At 37.3% G+C, this 16,348-nt stretch overlaps 1 protein-coding gene across 4 annotated transcripts in view; it reads left to right on the plus strand.

The window, feature by feature from the left end:
* IFT88 (intraflagellar transport 88) overlaps positions 1–16,348 on the plus strand; it is a 50,835-nt gene that overhangs the window by 27,681 nt on the left and 6,806 nt on the right. For all 4 annotated transcript variants that reach the window (XM_026853893.1, XM_026853901.1, XM_026853878.1 and 1 more), the window contains 4 exons: positions 4,492–4,544; positions 6,146–6,211; positions 7,983–8,089; positions 13,700–13,760. In XM_026853893.1, coding sequence (XP_026709694.1) covers positions 4,492–4,544; positions 6,146–6,211; positions 7,983–8,089; positions 13,700–13,760 — 287 coding nt within the window. The remainder of the gene's footprint in view (positions 1–4,491; positions 4,545–6,145; positions 6,212–7,982; positions 8,090–13,699; positions 13,761–16,348) is intronic.

Raw genomic sequence — 16,348 nt, forward strand, 5'->3', positions numbered from 1 at the left:
CAGTACTGTAAGCAGATACCAAAGTGAAGAATATTTGGGATACTATTAGTTTTCTCAACTTTCTGTTCATTTACAGTGTTTTTGCTCTTATTGTGCAATTTCAGTGTTAATTAAGAACCTCTCTTGGGCCCAGGATAGTATCATAGAGTCATAGAATGGTTTGGGTTGGAAGGGACTTTAAAGATCATCCAGTTCCAACCCCCTGCCATGGGCAGGGACACCTTCCACTAGACCAGGTTGCTCAAAGCCCTGTCCAACCTGGCCTTGAACACTGCCAGGGAGGGGGCAGCCACAGCTTCTCTGGGCAACCTGTTCCAGTGTCTCACCACCTTCACAGAAAATAATATCTTCCTTCTATCTAATCTGAATCTCTCTTCTTTCAGTTTAAAACTGCTACCTCTTGTCCTTTCCCTACACTACCTGATAGAGACCCTCCCCATCTTTCCTGTAGTCCCCCCCTTAAGTACTGTAAGGCTGCAATAAGGTCTCCTCAGAGCCTTCTCCAGGTTGAACAACCCCAACTCTCTCAGCCTGTCCTCATAGGAAGGTGCTCCAGCCCCCTGATCATCTTCGTGGCCTCCTCTGGACTCGAGCAGGTCCACATGTCCTTCTTATGTTGGGGACCCCAGAGCTCAACACATTACTCCAGGTCGGGTCTCACGAGAGCAGAGGGGGAGAATCACCTCCCTCAACCTGCTGGCCACACTGCTCTTGATGCAGCCTAGGACACAGCTGGCTTTCTGGGCTGCAAGCAGACATTGCCAGCTCATATTCAGGTTTCCATTCACTGATACCCCCAAGTCCTTCTCTGCAGGGCTGCTCTCAATCCATACTCTGCTCAGCCTGTATTTGTGCTTGGGATTGCCTCAACTCATGTCTAGGACCTTGCACTTGGCCTTGTTGATCTTCATAAGGTTTGCACAGGCCCACCTCTCAAACCTGTCAAGGCCCCTCTGGATGGCACATCCCGTCCCTCCAGCATGTCAACCGTGCCACACAGCTTGGTGTCGTCAGCAAACCTGCTGAGGATGCACTCAATCCCACTGTCCATGTCACTGACAAAGATGTTAAACAGCACTGGTCCCAGGAGTGACCCCTGAGGAACACCACTCATCACTGCTCTCCCCTTGAACATTAAGTCATTGACCACAATTCTCTGAGTGAGACCATCCAGCCAATTCCTTATCCACTGATTGGTCCATCTATCAAATCCATGTCTCTCCATTTAGAAACAAGGATGTCATGATCATGACATTGTCATGAAACAAGGATGTCAGTGTCACATGTTTTGCACAATTCCAGGTAAATGATGTCAGTTGCTTTTCCCTTATCCACCAACACTGCAACCCACCAAATTTGTCAGGCACAGTTTGCCCTCAGTGAAGCCATGTTGGCTGTTACCAGTCACCTCCTTATTTTCTGTGTGCCCTAGCAGAGTTTCTGGGAGGATCTGCTTAATGATCTTGTTGGGCACAGAGGTGAGACGGGCTGGCCTGCGGTTCCCCAGGTCTTCCTTTTTCCCTTCTTTAAAAATAGGGGTTATATTTCCCCTTTTCCAGTCAGTGGGAACTTCACCAGACTGCCATGACTTCTCAAATATGTTGAATAGTGGCTTAGCCACTTCATCTGACAGTTCATTGAGGACCCACAGATGAATCTCAGCAGGTCCCATGAACTTGTGCACCTTCAGGTTCCTTAGATGGTCTTACTCTTCTCCTACAGTGGGCAGTTCTTCATTCTCCCAGTCCCTGCCCTTGCCTTCTGTGACTTGGGCGGTGTGGCTGGAGCACTTGCTGGTGAAGACTGAGGCAAAATGTAATAGGTATTAGCATTTCTTTTCTCTATCCTCTGCCATTAAACACTGTGAAGTGGGGAACAACTCTCCTAAACAACCAAGACTTCTTTCTCTCTGACTTTTGTGAACTACTTCATTTCTATTTTTTTATTGTGCAGGGATGATTTGATGGTTTAGATAGTAGTTCTTGCTGCATTTACACTTTTCATATAACTTCTACTTCCATAAAAAGGATATTACAAATAAGGTATACAAGCAAAAATGTGCAGTACAGAATTAGCAATGGTCAGTGAAAGTAAGTTGACAGATCAAATTGATCCTAATAGAGATATTTGAAATATAGTGAGGTCAGTTCAGCAACCTAATTGCTGAAATTGTTCTTTAACAGAATATGGTGCACTTAAAATGTATATACGCCATATATTTTATTTTAGATCAGAAAGAAATTTTACCAGACAAATGATTAATAAACAAAAATTTGGTCTAATTTAAATCTGTAATCTAGAGTTCAAACAGAATTCTAAAAAAACATGCATACAGTCTTTTTATGTAGAAACAAATTTTTATCTATATGTTTGTGAAGAATTTTGTGTTAATAGATCAACTAAAATTCAGGCCACTAAAATTTACTCCAGCAATTGCGAATTTATCTATTTTGTGTTTTGGGAAACCCTTCAAAAATCAGGTTGAACAAACCACAGTTATTGCTTGTCTTGTGATGATCTAAAATTTGACATTCTTTTTGTTCTGTGAATCTGAATGACAGGCATGAACAAGACAGCATGTGGATTAAATCTGTACAGCATTATTCAAGGAAAGATTATCCTGCAAATAGGTTGTTAGGTGTTCAGTAAAAAATACTAATTATGGTTTTGAAAGGGCTTGAGTTAGAGTAGACATTAATTATAGAAGAGAAAATCTGAGGTTTGAATAAGGATTAAAAATTGGAAAAAAAATAGCAGAACATAGACTTCAAATTATGGTATAATTATAAGGAAATAGAGATGTAGATTAGATGAAAATACACAAGAGGCAGTTCACAGAAATCACAGTTCACAGGTTTGCCAGTATTTTTTTCAGTATAAATACTGGCCACCTTAAAAAATTGTAATTTAGTCAAGCTATGAGTTCACATATGCTGGCATTCATGGCCTTCTTAGAAACCTTGGAAAGAAACAGCTGAAACTAAAAAGAATTATTTCATAATCTTGTTTTGGCAAAGATCTAAATATTTTATGCTTCATGTTGCACTTAGTCCTTGCATGAAACATGAAGTACGTGGATTGTAAAGCAGTCATTATTATTTGTAATTGTAATCTATCTGTAATACAGAGAAATTATTTCTCTATGGGATGAGATTGTTAATAGTAAATAACAGAACTAGATGTTTCCGCATTTGGTATTAAAAATAGATTCTAGATGTGCTAATTGATAAATATGAATGTTGGATTACAAATTGCTACTAATTGTAAATAAAGCTACATTTTAAAATGAAATAAAGCTACATTTTAAAATGTAATGTTTAAAATAAGTCTATTTTAACTGTGACCAGCATTTTTTAGTTTAACACTGTTTAGTGTATTCAGTGTTTTAATTACAATAATTACATTTAAAATTTCATCCTAAAACAACGTGTTAAACAATGAATTGAGAAACAGTTTTTCATTATTTTACATTTTACCAGCATGCACAAATCTATCATTAATAGAAAGAGTTGTGCAGCTAATCCTGGCTGCTGACAATTAGCCTCTCTAGAATTTTCATACTGAACTGCATAATAAACTTTATTATGGTGTCTGCTTGGCTGCCTTTATTGTTTTGCAGGAGACATATTCAGCTGAAACTAAAAAAGGTGAAGCAGCTGTCTTTCATAAGCTTTTTTGGCAATTACCGAGCAGATTATATAGAGTTTAAAATGACCTCTGTGTGACTGGAGGGAAAAACTGAAGAGAAGTACAAAACTGTTCTGAAAATGTTATCATACAGTGCCTTTGTGATACGCTACTGTTGAATTGTAAGCCACATGTGAAAAGTGCTTTATCTTATAGAACATCCTTACACTGTTGACATGAAAATTTCCTAATTTTATCATTATCTGGATAAGAATGAGACAAGAGTCCAGCAGTTTTGTTGTACATGCTCAAAGATCTCAGATATTTTCTCTGACCATATCTATCATCATTATATGCTAAAAAGAGAAGGACAGATCGCAGCTAGGGCATCGGGGTGATGACACAGAGGAGGAGCTGGGGTTCAACGCTGTAAGTGGGGAGTGTGCTTCCTGGCAGAGATCCCTTGGGTATGCGTGGGACCCTGCTGGAGGGACTTCCTCAGAATACAGTTTAGCACTTTGTTCTCCCCCATTGCATGGTTTTGTGCCTCAAGACAAAGATTAGTGGTTCATGTGTCTAGTGATGTGATTAGTGGTTCATTGTGTCTAGTACACAGAATCATGAGCAGGGGAAAGACTGTAACATAGGACTACGAAGGAATGACACTGAGGCCTGAACACAGGAGCGTGAGGCAAGGGTAAACTGTGCGTGAACCAAGCAGGGTAAACTATTCCTAGGAAAGCAATATACTAGGTGAAAAACTTCTAAGAGTGGTTTAATAGTAGGTCTTCACGAATGCTATGCAGGTTATTTTGTTCTTTCATTGTTTGGCAGTGTGTATAATTTTATTTTATTTATATGCAGACCAACACAAGTGAAGTGGCAGCTGATGGTTGCCAGTTGCTACAGGAGAAGCGGTAAGTTCTGTAATGTTTTTTGTAATTGGTTGGAGGTTAGAAACATTTTTTGTAATTAGTTGGGGTTGTTCAGCCTGGAGAAAAGAAGCCTGGAGAAATATATGAAGGGAGCTTTTAAGGCAAATGGAGAGAGACTTTTTACCAGGGCCTGAAGTGACAGAACAAGGGGCAATGGTTTTAAACTGAAAGAGGGTAGGTCTACATTGGGCAGAGGGAAGAAATTTTTTAGGATGAGGGTGGCAAGACACTGGAACAGGTTGCCCAGAGAAGCAGTGGATACTCCATCCCTGGAAGTGTTCAAGGTCAGGTTGAATATTTTAATTTTATTTTATTTCAATTCTTAAATTGTTTTTATCTCAACCTACAAGTCTCCTTACCCTTACCCCTCCAAGTCTTTCCCCCATTCCCTGGGGGTGAGGGAGGGTGAGTGAGCAGCTGTTCGGTGTTTGGCTGCTGGCCGGGTTTTAAACCATGACAACTGGTCCTAACATTTGTTTGAAAAATCAGTTACATATTATTTTGTTAGGAATTTTCTGTGTATATGTAATAAAACATGACTTTTCTTTTAAGTCCAGGAAGTATGCCTGCACTGACTTATGCATGAAACACTCCTTATGCAGTTAAATAAGTAAAATAGATAATACAGCATAAATGATCTGATAGAAGGTTTTTTTAATGTAATTATCCTACCATCTGATCTAGCATAAGTAATTAGATTTTAAAGTTGCTTAATTTCCATTCCTTTTCAACAGCAAGTGTAATTTCCATCATAAATAAGTGTGTTTTCTCACTCTGCTCAGTTATTTAATACAACAGTGAGAAAAGGAACAGGACTGAGGGAAGTCAGTGAATTAAGAACAGTCAGCACCACCCAAACCCAGACAGATTAACTGTTTTCCCAGCAAAGGAACACAATGGTTTGGGCTGCTTTTTAGATCATTTATGATTCATTGGCAAAATTCCCGGCTTCTCATGTTAATACATAGCAGGTCAGTTTGATCTCTACCTAAGGAAAATAAAAACAGAGATCTCAACAAACTTTTTTGTCAGGTGTTTTATGGATATGAGGTTTTAGAATCATAGGGTCTATCAGTCCTTTCCATAATAATCAAGCTGAACCAAAATTGAAGGCAAAAGTCTTAAAGAATAATTACTTTACTACCAGGTCTGGGCAAAGGAAGGACACACAATTAGTATTCTGATGGAAGGAAGAGGAGGCAGAACGCAGCTGTTACACATTTTTATTTGTCCAGTCCATACATTTACAGCCTCAGATAAGCCCTGCTATGCTTGATACAGCTTGTCTAGTGGATGTGTCATAGGCCCATGGAGTCCTAGAGGCAGGTCAAAAAAGGGCAAAAATCAGGACACTCCTTTTCATTAAATTATCTAATTTACAGAGTAATTTGGACTGGTTTCAAATGCTCTTAGTTTTTACTGTCAGTAATCAAAGAATTTTAAGCTTGGTTTTATCAAATTTGGTTTTACAATATTAAATCATGTACTCTAAAAAGATGAAGTGATGTTAAACTGTATAATTTTCTCATCAGATATTCTTTTTTATGTTTGGATATGTGGCTAGATGTTTGTTTTGTTTGCAGGTAACTACCAGAAAGCTTTAGAGAAATACAAAGTAATTCACAGAAAATTCCCAGAGAATGTTGAATGTAAGTTGTTTCATTGAGTGGTACAACTATTAAAGGAAACTTTACTACATTGAATGTGTGTGTTAGTAATAGATGATGTAAGTATTTTTCATATGATAATGTTTTAATGAACTAACACTTTTGTTCATGCTAATGCTGCATGTCTTATGTGACAACACTGAAACGCAGTTTAAGAAATCTTAGGATAATGCTGAAGAAGAGAGATGAAAATAAAGTTTAACTAGCAGATTGATTGTGTTCTTTCTCCTGCATACTTCCTAAATTTCATAACTATGCTACTTATTTAATCTTTCTTATGATAAAATATATGTATTTTTACTTCTAGTTCCTGCTAGTTGAAACTCCTGATGTAATTTCTAAATATGAGAAAATCTTATTTTTAAGTTTTACCAAAGCCAGGCCTTCCAAAAGGATGTAGAGGGTGGGATTTTGTTGATGTTGGGTTTTCTGGTTGGTCAGTCAGTCTCTGGAAAATCCATAGAGAATTTCAAACTAAACTGCAGGAAACGTAAATTTGAAGAGTAAGACATTTTGCAGAATTGATCACACCTGTATTCTAAATGAAAAAGCCCTGTAGAAAATAGGGTTTGTCAGTGGTTGTGAAAACATCCTCTGACATCCCACACTGTGCCTCACAAATTCCAAAATATGAGGAGGTCACCCACAAGCCTACGCTTTTAAATACTGTGTGAGAAGAACATTCATTGCATTTTAAAATGTGTCGTTCTGCTTTAACAAACATGCTGCTCTTTTAAAGAGGAATCATACAGCTCTGTTGTAATAGAGCAATTGAGTAGTATGACTCCTCAAAGTTTTAAGCAAAATGTCATGTTCATATCGGTCACATATTTCAGAGAGGTAGGGTATTTAGTAAACCTTTTAAAATGCTAGTATTTTTCTGAATGTAGTTTCTACAAATAATGAAATGGAGGCAGGAGTTAAGACAATTTAACTGATTTGAATGTTTTTTGCTGATGAAACAGTGGTTCTTCACTCTTCCCTCCCCGGCCATGTGCTCACAATCATCTTCCTTATGTCATTCTGATGCTTGTATGATCCCTCACTGAACAAGTTCAGCTCCCTAACCCAGCAGAAAACTGACTTAGCACCAAAATAAAGCGACATATTTGTGAAAGCAGTCATGAGAGTAGTGGGTTTTGTCATGCTTGTTTCTGTTTCAGAGCCAGTCCTTTCAAAGGGATATTGACAAACACATAGAAATAGCAACAGTGTTTTCAGAGTTTGGTATAGTGTCTCAGGAGACTGTTTTTAGGGGTTCTTTAGGTTCCATCCATTCCAGTTATAGTTGATCTTCATGTCTGGTTTGTTGGTTTTTTTTAAATTTTATAAATACTGATCTTTAAAAAATCAACCACAGCAACAGAAAAAACAAACCGTTCTGGTTCACTTTGCATTTGTAAAAATGTTTTCAACAAAATGCTATTGATAGTGGCTCATTGGTAATAAATTAGTATCTTTATTATGCTTTCCAGTTTCCAAAATATTTTGAAAATGTGAAGAGTTCTGAGCCAGATGAGTTAGTATATCTTGTGTCTTACATATATATAAATGGTATTTGTATTGTTCATGGATATAGACGCTGCATCACAGAAAATGTTGAATTATTTGCAAAATATCACAACTTGCATAGTCACCTTGTATTCAGTTATTTGCATTGTTTGCTATTCTATATGTCCAGTTCTGTTAAAGTGCACTTGCAGTTTGACCTGCTTTTGAACCTTTTTTTACGAATGTTTTGCTTTTCAATTAGGCCTCCGATTTTTAGTTCGTCTCTGCACAGATATGGGGCTGAAAGAAGTCCAGGAATATATGACAAAGCTCAAGAAAGTGGAAAAATTAAAAGAAATAAGAGAGCAGGTAAGCTTGTTTGTTTCTGTGATTATACAATATCCCTGTGTCATAGATAAAGCTAAAATAGTGTTTATTGTACTTCAAGATAAAATGTATATTAACTGCCTGGTTTAGAGAGGCTTGTGTTTTGTGGTTTTTTGGTTTTTAGTTTTAAATTACCGATCAGCCTTAAAGCTGTCTGCTTTTCTGTGATTTTTAACTACTAGTGAAAGATGGGTTATGTGGATGTGATGGGAATGCTGGAGCCACCCACATAATTCAATGTCTCTGGAATGTTGTCGTTCCTACTTATTTGCCAGACTGTATAAAGTGTATTTATGAGCCAAGTAATAATGTAACTATAGGGAGAGAAGGGGAGCCTAAGAATTTGTCCATGCAATAGAACTCCTTTTTGCTATATAGAAAGCTGCAACATTGACAGATTACATAGGTAGAAGTATATTATTCATGTTAGTGCCAATTTTTAAGCTGAAAAAAAAATTTCCATGGAAAAGCTACAGGCAGTGAAAGGTATGAGATCATAACTTGTGTTCTATTCAGAGGAGTGAATGTCTGTGTGTGTGTGTGTGTGCGCGCACACATGTGCATGCATAATATCCTTACTCTTTCTGTGATAAAGTTAAGATTTTAAAATTAAAATCAGCTTCCTGTTTGGAAAACATTATCCATGCTGTTGACCTGCAAAATGTTCAAGCTTGCTCTTCCTATCCAGGGAATTGCCTCAAAGCTACATAGTCATACTAGGACACTTTAAGTCTTATCAAATTTACTCTGCTCCTAGTAACACTTACTGGCTCCCTTCTGATGTCAGATAATGTGTAAATGCATCCTTAGTTACTTCATTTTCACTTCAATTCCAGAGAGTCTCAGTATGCACATGTACACTAGGACATTTTAAAAATGAAATTCAAAAAGGGAAACACTGATCAAAAGATTCCGAATTAATGCTACAACCTTACTTTGGGGGGCTAGTTGAAATATATTGGTTTGGATTTTCAGTAAATGTAAAATGTAAGGCACGTGAAAAAATGGACAAAAGAAAGCAGTCCACAAATGTAGTAGGGCTAATATTTGTCCATGTCTCCCCCATAATGGTATCAGTAAGCAGAACAGATGATGAGATATAATATTCCTGTTCTGCAAACTCATAATTATGAGATCTTTCTGAAGTATGTTAAACAGGCTTTGCTTGGTTTCTACAGAATATCATTTCAGTGTTGGTGATGTACATAGTTCTTTGCAGTAACTTCCAGAATCCAGTGCTTTACTTGGGAAAGCTCAGAGATTAAACCAGTTAAAACTAGATTATTTTATAGTTGGTGAGAGAGGCAGGGGGGTGGTTGTCCCTGGAGATGGAGAAGTTATCTATCTCCTTGCTTATAATTTCAGCATTTTTTACACTGAAGGTGTTAATTATGTACCATAGATCTGAAAATGTTGAGGATTCTAAGGAAAACACTTTTCCTTTAAGAAAGTTAGTGTTTGAATATCTTAAAAAAAAAAAAAATTGTCATGTCTCTTTCTGTTTATTTCATGTTGGAAGCAGGAGCTTTCCAGAGCACATTTCTGCACTTTCTGGGGGGAAAAGGCTACCAGTAAATATTTAAAAGATTAAATCATTACTAAGATTTTAGTAACACAGAAATTATGTTTAAATTATGTGGGGTTTTTCATTCTGACTACATTGTATTAAGGGACTTCATTGAGTAGTACCTGAATGGCAGAGATATCAATGAAGTCCAGTACAGATGCATGATAGCACAAATGACTGCATAGTTGTTTTAAACTGTTCAGACTTTAATAGTGATCATAATTCAGCCATGACATGGAAAGCTCACTCTGTGTATTATATTTCAGTATTCCTGTTTAAGAGTCTGGTGACTCTGTTCTGTCACAAAACTAACCTTTCAAAGCAGAACCATAGAGTGGTTTGGGTTAGAAGGCATCTTAAAGATCATCTGGTTCCACCTCCCCTGCCATGGGCAGGGACACTTTCCACTAGCCCAGGTTGCTCAAAGCCCCGTCCAACCTGGCCTTGAACACTGCCAGGGAGGGAGCATCCCCAACTTTTCTGAGCAACCTTTTCACCACCCTCAACATAAGAATTTTTTTTTTATGACCAATGTAAGCCTACCCTCTTTCAGTTTAAAATCATTGCCCCATGTCCTGTTACTACAGGCCTTGGTAAAAAGTTTGGTTTGTCCTCATCTTTATTATAAATCCCCTTTAAGTACTGATAAGGTCTCCCCAGAGCCTTCTCTGCTCCAGGCTGAACAAGCCCAACTCTCTCAGCCTGTCTTCATAGGAGAGGTGCTCCAGCCCTCACATGAATTTTGTGTCCCTCCTCTGGACCTGCTCCAACAGGGCCATGTCTGTCTTGTATTGGGGACACCATGTCTGGATGCAGTAATCCAGGTGGGGTCTCATGAGAGCTGAGTAGAGGGGAGAATAAGGTATTTATGATGGCATTTCAGTCAAAGCTTTAAGGAGATCTACCTAAATATTTGCCCAGAAAAGAAAATAGCCTTTTAAATTAAAATAAGCCTGATTCTATTATAATTTAAACTAAATAATTTTCTTTTAAACAAAGAAAACTGAAATGCACTAGATCTAAAAAAAAACCAAAACCCAAAAGAACAACCTAGCCTCCTGCCCCCTCAAGACCACCACCAACAATAGAAATAAACCAGCTTTCTAGTCAGCTCTGTCAATTTGATCCCTGCAGGTAAGCGCATGCTTCCAGCCTTAGCTCGGTGAGGTTCTGAATGGCAGCAAAATTCTGTCCCTGCGGTTCCTAGTGCATTCTCTTCAGAACCTCTGAAGCCGATCAGTTGCTTTCTGCTCCTTCTTGCAGCTCCTTGTCATGGAGGGACGTGCTCCCATCTCAGTCTTCTGGCTCTCTTGTCTGCCACACTCTGAAATCTACCAAGTTCAGTGTCTCAAGGAAAGGAACAACTTTTTCTGCCCCCCAAGGAACCCACTGACCCAGTTTTCTTTACATCTACAGTGGTTTTAAGGAATGAGGACTTAAAGATAAGATAGATATTACAGAACACACTTTGATTTAGTAGGCCACTGTCCTGTGTTAGAAGTTTAATATCTTTCAGTGACAGAATCTCAACATCAATGCTGTCTTGCAGACAATAGCCCTGCAGTTCCTTTTTGTTACTGGTATTACATCTGGGTTTTCTTCCCCTGGTCTTGGGTTTGGGGATTTTTTTTTTGTTTGCTTGGTTGGTTTGTGTGTGTGTGGTTTCTTTAGTCTTATGCCTACCATCTGGCTTTGGAAATTACTAGGTATTTTTGTCCTAAGAAATTCCTTCTGTCATCTATAGTCATAAACTATACTTTCAAGTTCTAAAATTACCAAATATTAATATTTCACCACCTAAGTTTCCAATAGGAATGGTGCTTTCAGTTAGCAATACCAAATATAGTTCAATTCCTGCTCCCAATTTCAGATTAATCCATGATTTCTTGATTGCATCCAGTAAAGAGAAAATAGATAAATGCTAGTGTAATATACCTACATTTCAAAATCTACACACAGATTTTGTCATCCTGCAGAAATTTATCAATATTTGCTATTCTGGCATTGTTTTTCCAGAATAAGTATATCCACATGGAGTTTATACCAAAATAAATATTCTGGAGTACTTATTTCACTCAGTTCTCAAATATGGACAAGTTGTTAAATACTTCCAGCCAAGAATCTGGGAACATCTGTGGGGTTCATTCCCTGTAGAAATTCTTCTCCCTGCCTCTCACAGCATTGGATTTTTACTGTAACCTTCATATGTTGGTTTCATTTTTTGTTTTGGTTTTTTTTACTGCATTAATCTTTCATGTTGCAGTTTAAAAGACAGATAATAATGTAAAAAGTTCGCACAACCTTCTTGGCACTGATTTATACACACATTACTATTTATTTCCGTTAAGTGAGCTTAATGACTGAAAACGAGGGACTGATTGGGTGTGGTGTGAAGCAGTGATGATAGGTGCAAACACTGGGGGGGACTTACTGCCTTTACCTTCAGGCATCTACATCTGGACTAATCATCCTAAATGTCTTTTGCAGTTGTGGGAGAGAAATAGGCATTTTTAGGGTGGAAATCATTTGACCTATTTTAAATGTCTGCTTTTAGTATGGGATGATTTATAAACTACTCAATTGGAACTTTACAAGAATTAGTCATATGCTTAAGTTCTATTACTTCTATGATATTTTGGGAATGAAGTCCTAGGATATAAATGCCATGAGGGCACTATCATATAGGGACCGCTTCCCTCTGGCAGACAGATGCTCAGCTTCCACTGGCAGACTTATCAGTCATTTAACATTTGGAGAGTCTGAACATGCTTCTTGAAAGACAGATATATGCTACTTCACTGGACTGTGAATAAGATATTTAATCCAAAATTCAGAGAACATATTTTAGACCTGAGGATCTCCCAAAATAAATAAGTATGAGAAATTCTGGTCTCAGACTGGATTGCTCCAAGACCATTCCTGGTTTCATGCTAGGCTTGCTGCTTTCCTGTCTGACTCCTGTGAGTTTTTATTTAAGGGCTCTTCCTTTTTCTGTTGGCATGAATCTTGAAAGTTCTTTCACTTCTGTGTCATTGCAGCTTTGCCAGACTGTGATATTTTTCTGGTGAAAAATGAGTGAAGAAGCTACAGTAATTGACTTGAACACATGGTTAGATAGCATGCACATGTGTTTTAATCAGATCCCAAATTCATATTTTGAAATAAGATGCAGAGATTACTTTATTAATAGCTGAGTGCTCTAAACACCAAGTTTTTGTACCTACCCATCAAAAAGTCCTTCACTGAGATGTACCTTCTTGTAATTGTTAAGATACATGCATCAGAAATTTGGCACTTTGCCAGGAGAAGCCAAGTCTGCCATGTGATACAGAGGTATTGCTTTCATAAACTGTTAAAGTTTTCAAATAACACTAAAAAAAACACAGCTGGAAGATGTTTATGGTACCTTCCTCAGTGTAAGAGAGCTGACTTTTAAAACACAGCTTTTTCAAGTATTTACCTTCACCTTTATCTTGCATTTAACACTCAATTGCAAATTAAATTTTGCTGTGAAGTACTGTGCTGTGCCAAGTATTCAAAATTTAAGATCTATGGGGTGAATAGTTCTTTTTATAGATTTCCCTACTTCCCCCCCTTGAATCTTTACAATAATAAAATGCTTGTGGGATTTACAAGACGTTAATAGGCAGAGCCTACTTTGAACTCATGCAAGGAAGGCTATGTTGCCTGTTTTTTCAGCTGTACTTTACAAAGGTACATCTGAACTATTTTTATGTACATTCCTTGTATAAATTTTATCTGAAGAAAAATAATTTGTTGAGATACTCTGTTTGAATTTCATAGAAGTTGTTTTATATAAACATTGGATTTAACACTGATTTTAAGGACAATTTTGTGCATTGAAAAAAACAAGGTTTATTAGTTACAGTATAGTAAGCCTAGTTTCATGTTCTTCTACTCCTTTTATTAATAAGTAAAGTTGAGTTTTCAACAATTATTTCTAATGTATATTATAAATGGAGTTTTTGTTCTGTTATTTTCAAACTTTTTTCACTGTTCTCTAGCGCATTAAATCTGGCAGAGATGGCAGTGCACGTAGCCGCAGAGAAGGAAACACTGGTGGTGGTAAGTACTTAATGCCACTGCTTACATATCAGATTTGTCAGGATCCTAAAGAAAATAGTTTTTCTTAAAGTGTTTGTAAAACCACCTTACATTTCAAAATGCACACAAATATGCATTGAGTAATATGCAATTACTTCACAAATTTTGTTTCATATTTCTTGATTATCTCATTGCGGTGTGAAACTTCAACCAGTATAGTAGCATGGACTTGATCTAACATTTGTGCTTTATATACAGATTTCAGTGTATTCCTAAAGCTAAATTTCTACTTGTTCTCAGTATTGTGCACTTGAACATTTTTATCCCATTAACTTTGGAATATTTACTGTAAAGAATCATTTATTATAACAAAACAGAACACATAAGACGTAAAAAACAGGAATTCATTGTGACTTTATTTAACATAGAGAAAAGGGAATTTTGTCCCCACAATCTAGTCTATTACATTAGGCGTTTGTTACAAGTTCAAGAGGCTATTTTGTGCAACCAGCTCCCTAATAAGGAGAAGACACCTGTGCTGTCTTTGAGCTCCTTCTTCCTCTTTTCCCAGTATAGTGGAGTTGAAGTCCTAGAGTTTTCCACAGAGGAAAGCTTGCTCTCTGGCTACTAAGTCTCTCTGCTCCTATAGATTTACAATGCTGACTTTCATACACGTAAAACTCTAGCAAAATAAGTCTGGAAACTGACCTGCTTTGTCTTTTCTGCACTAGGTAGTCTGTATATTGCAGAGCTAATGATTTTTCCCTCCCATTATTAAATCCATGAAATGTTGGTAACGTTAAACCTAACTGTTCCCTGCTGCTGCTCTAAGGAAACTAGCAGGCTTCAGGTTCCTTCAGCCACCTGGAAAAAAAAAACCTATGTTGACTCAAAAAGGAAATGGTTTCTTTGTATTCTGCTTTTGGTTTATCTTAGTATCAGTTGGTCTCATAAAAAGATAGCCCCTATAATCTCTTGCCACTTCCTTTCCTTTTACAGAGAAATAATTTATGGATTTTTTTTTCTTATTTGGCAATTCTATTCCTCCACCTACATAGCAGGCACTTTACTGCATTTATCCAATTCTGTAAGGTCAGAAAAGTAATGGAAATTACTAGTGTAATATTAAAATGAACTTAGAATGCTGTTACATTTATGAAGACTGCTCTCTTGGGTTCTTTAAGGGTTAAGAATGAGTATTGGATGCTTAGAGAGTTGTTATTCTTTTTTCAGCTCAGCAGTTTCACTAGAGAAGCTTTTAAATCATTTCTTGATATGTAGAAAAAACACCATTCACCTAGGATTGAATTTTACCTGCTCTGGGCCTCAGGCCAAAGTAATTCTTGGGGTGAAATTCCTTATTTTAGTAACAGAGAGGGATGGAAACCTTTCTGGACTCTCCTTTGTTACATAAGCCCTATGATCAGGCAGCCAGCTGGGGTGTGCCAGCAAAACAGCAGCGTGAGACAGCATCGGGACCTTTTTTCTGTCATAAAGTGAGGATCCACTTTGACTTATAATGAACAGAAATGAAGAGCAGCATTGGTAGCAGGCAAATGTATTTACAGCTGTGCAAAACATTGCATCAGGCGAGTAGGAAAATGGCACAAAGGGTCTATTTTCTTACAGCTACATTTTGTAATTATCACTATTCTCATTAGTGAAAAAGTATGTTATATCGGGAGAGAGTGAGTCAGTAATTTAGCAAAAAAGGATAGAAATTATTATCAAGATGGAAAGATGCTAAACCAGTGTTAATCCCCCAAACTACCAGTTTGTCAGTGATTCTTTTAAACACAGAAGTATCTACAGAAAGTCTTTTTTAAAAAAAAAAAATAAATTAAAAATTAAAAATCTCTTCCCCTCCCCTCCAAAGTTGAACACAAGAGGAACTTTGACTGCAGGCTCTGGTAATTCCAAGGCATTACTCTTTCCCCCCAGAACCAAAGTAACTGGAGAAGAGCAAATGCAAACATTTAGGATGCTAACATAAAGAGGATGAGAGGGTAAGCAGGGTCAGAATTGACCTGGAATTTGTCCTATCAATAATTCTTAGATTGTTGCTCAAGATATGTCAAATTCATGAAGGAATGGAAAAAAAGAGTTTGGGAACAAGTCTGTGTAAAAGTATGTTTGAGAAGTTTCTCTTAAATTCAGTGCCAAAGGACCAAACTTTCTGGAAATGACTCAGCAAACAAGCAGAGGTACAAAGAAGGTTCTGTATTGAGCCTGGAGTTAACTTTCTGCTGGGATTCCTAATTAAAAGTTGTGGTGAGATGTACTACTTATGTATTTTTAGAAGGAGTCAAAGGCATTACACATTTTTTAAGTAGTAATGTTGGCTCTAGAAAACCTTATCAGTGAAGAAACTGCATATTCACAGCAACAGATGTTAAGGTCTATGTAGCAGTTTGTCTACCTTATACTGAGGATGACTGAGAGATTTTGTCTAATGATTGGCATTATTCACCTGGGCTATGACTCTGTATTTTGCAGTTTAATAAATTTCTGTACATGGCCTGTGTGAAGACACATATGAAATATAAACATGGGTTATTTTATTTCAGAACCTTAGTACACTTTTGATAAATTAATGGCTTCAAAATAAT

The sequence above is a fragment of the Athene cunicularia genome (genome assembly GCF_003259725.1).
Source record: "Athene cunicularia isolate RWA chromosome 1 unlocalized genomic scaffold, athCun1 chr1_part1, whole genome shotgun sequence".
NCBI classification, from domain to species: domain Eukaryota; kingdom Metazoa; phylum Chordata; class Aves; order Strigiformes; family Strigidae; genus Athene; species Athene cunicularia.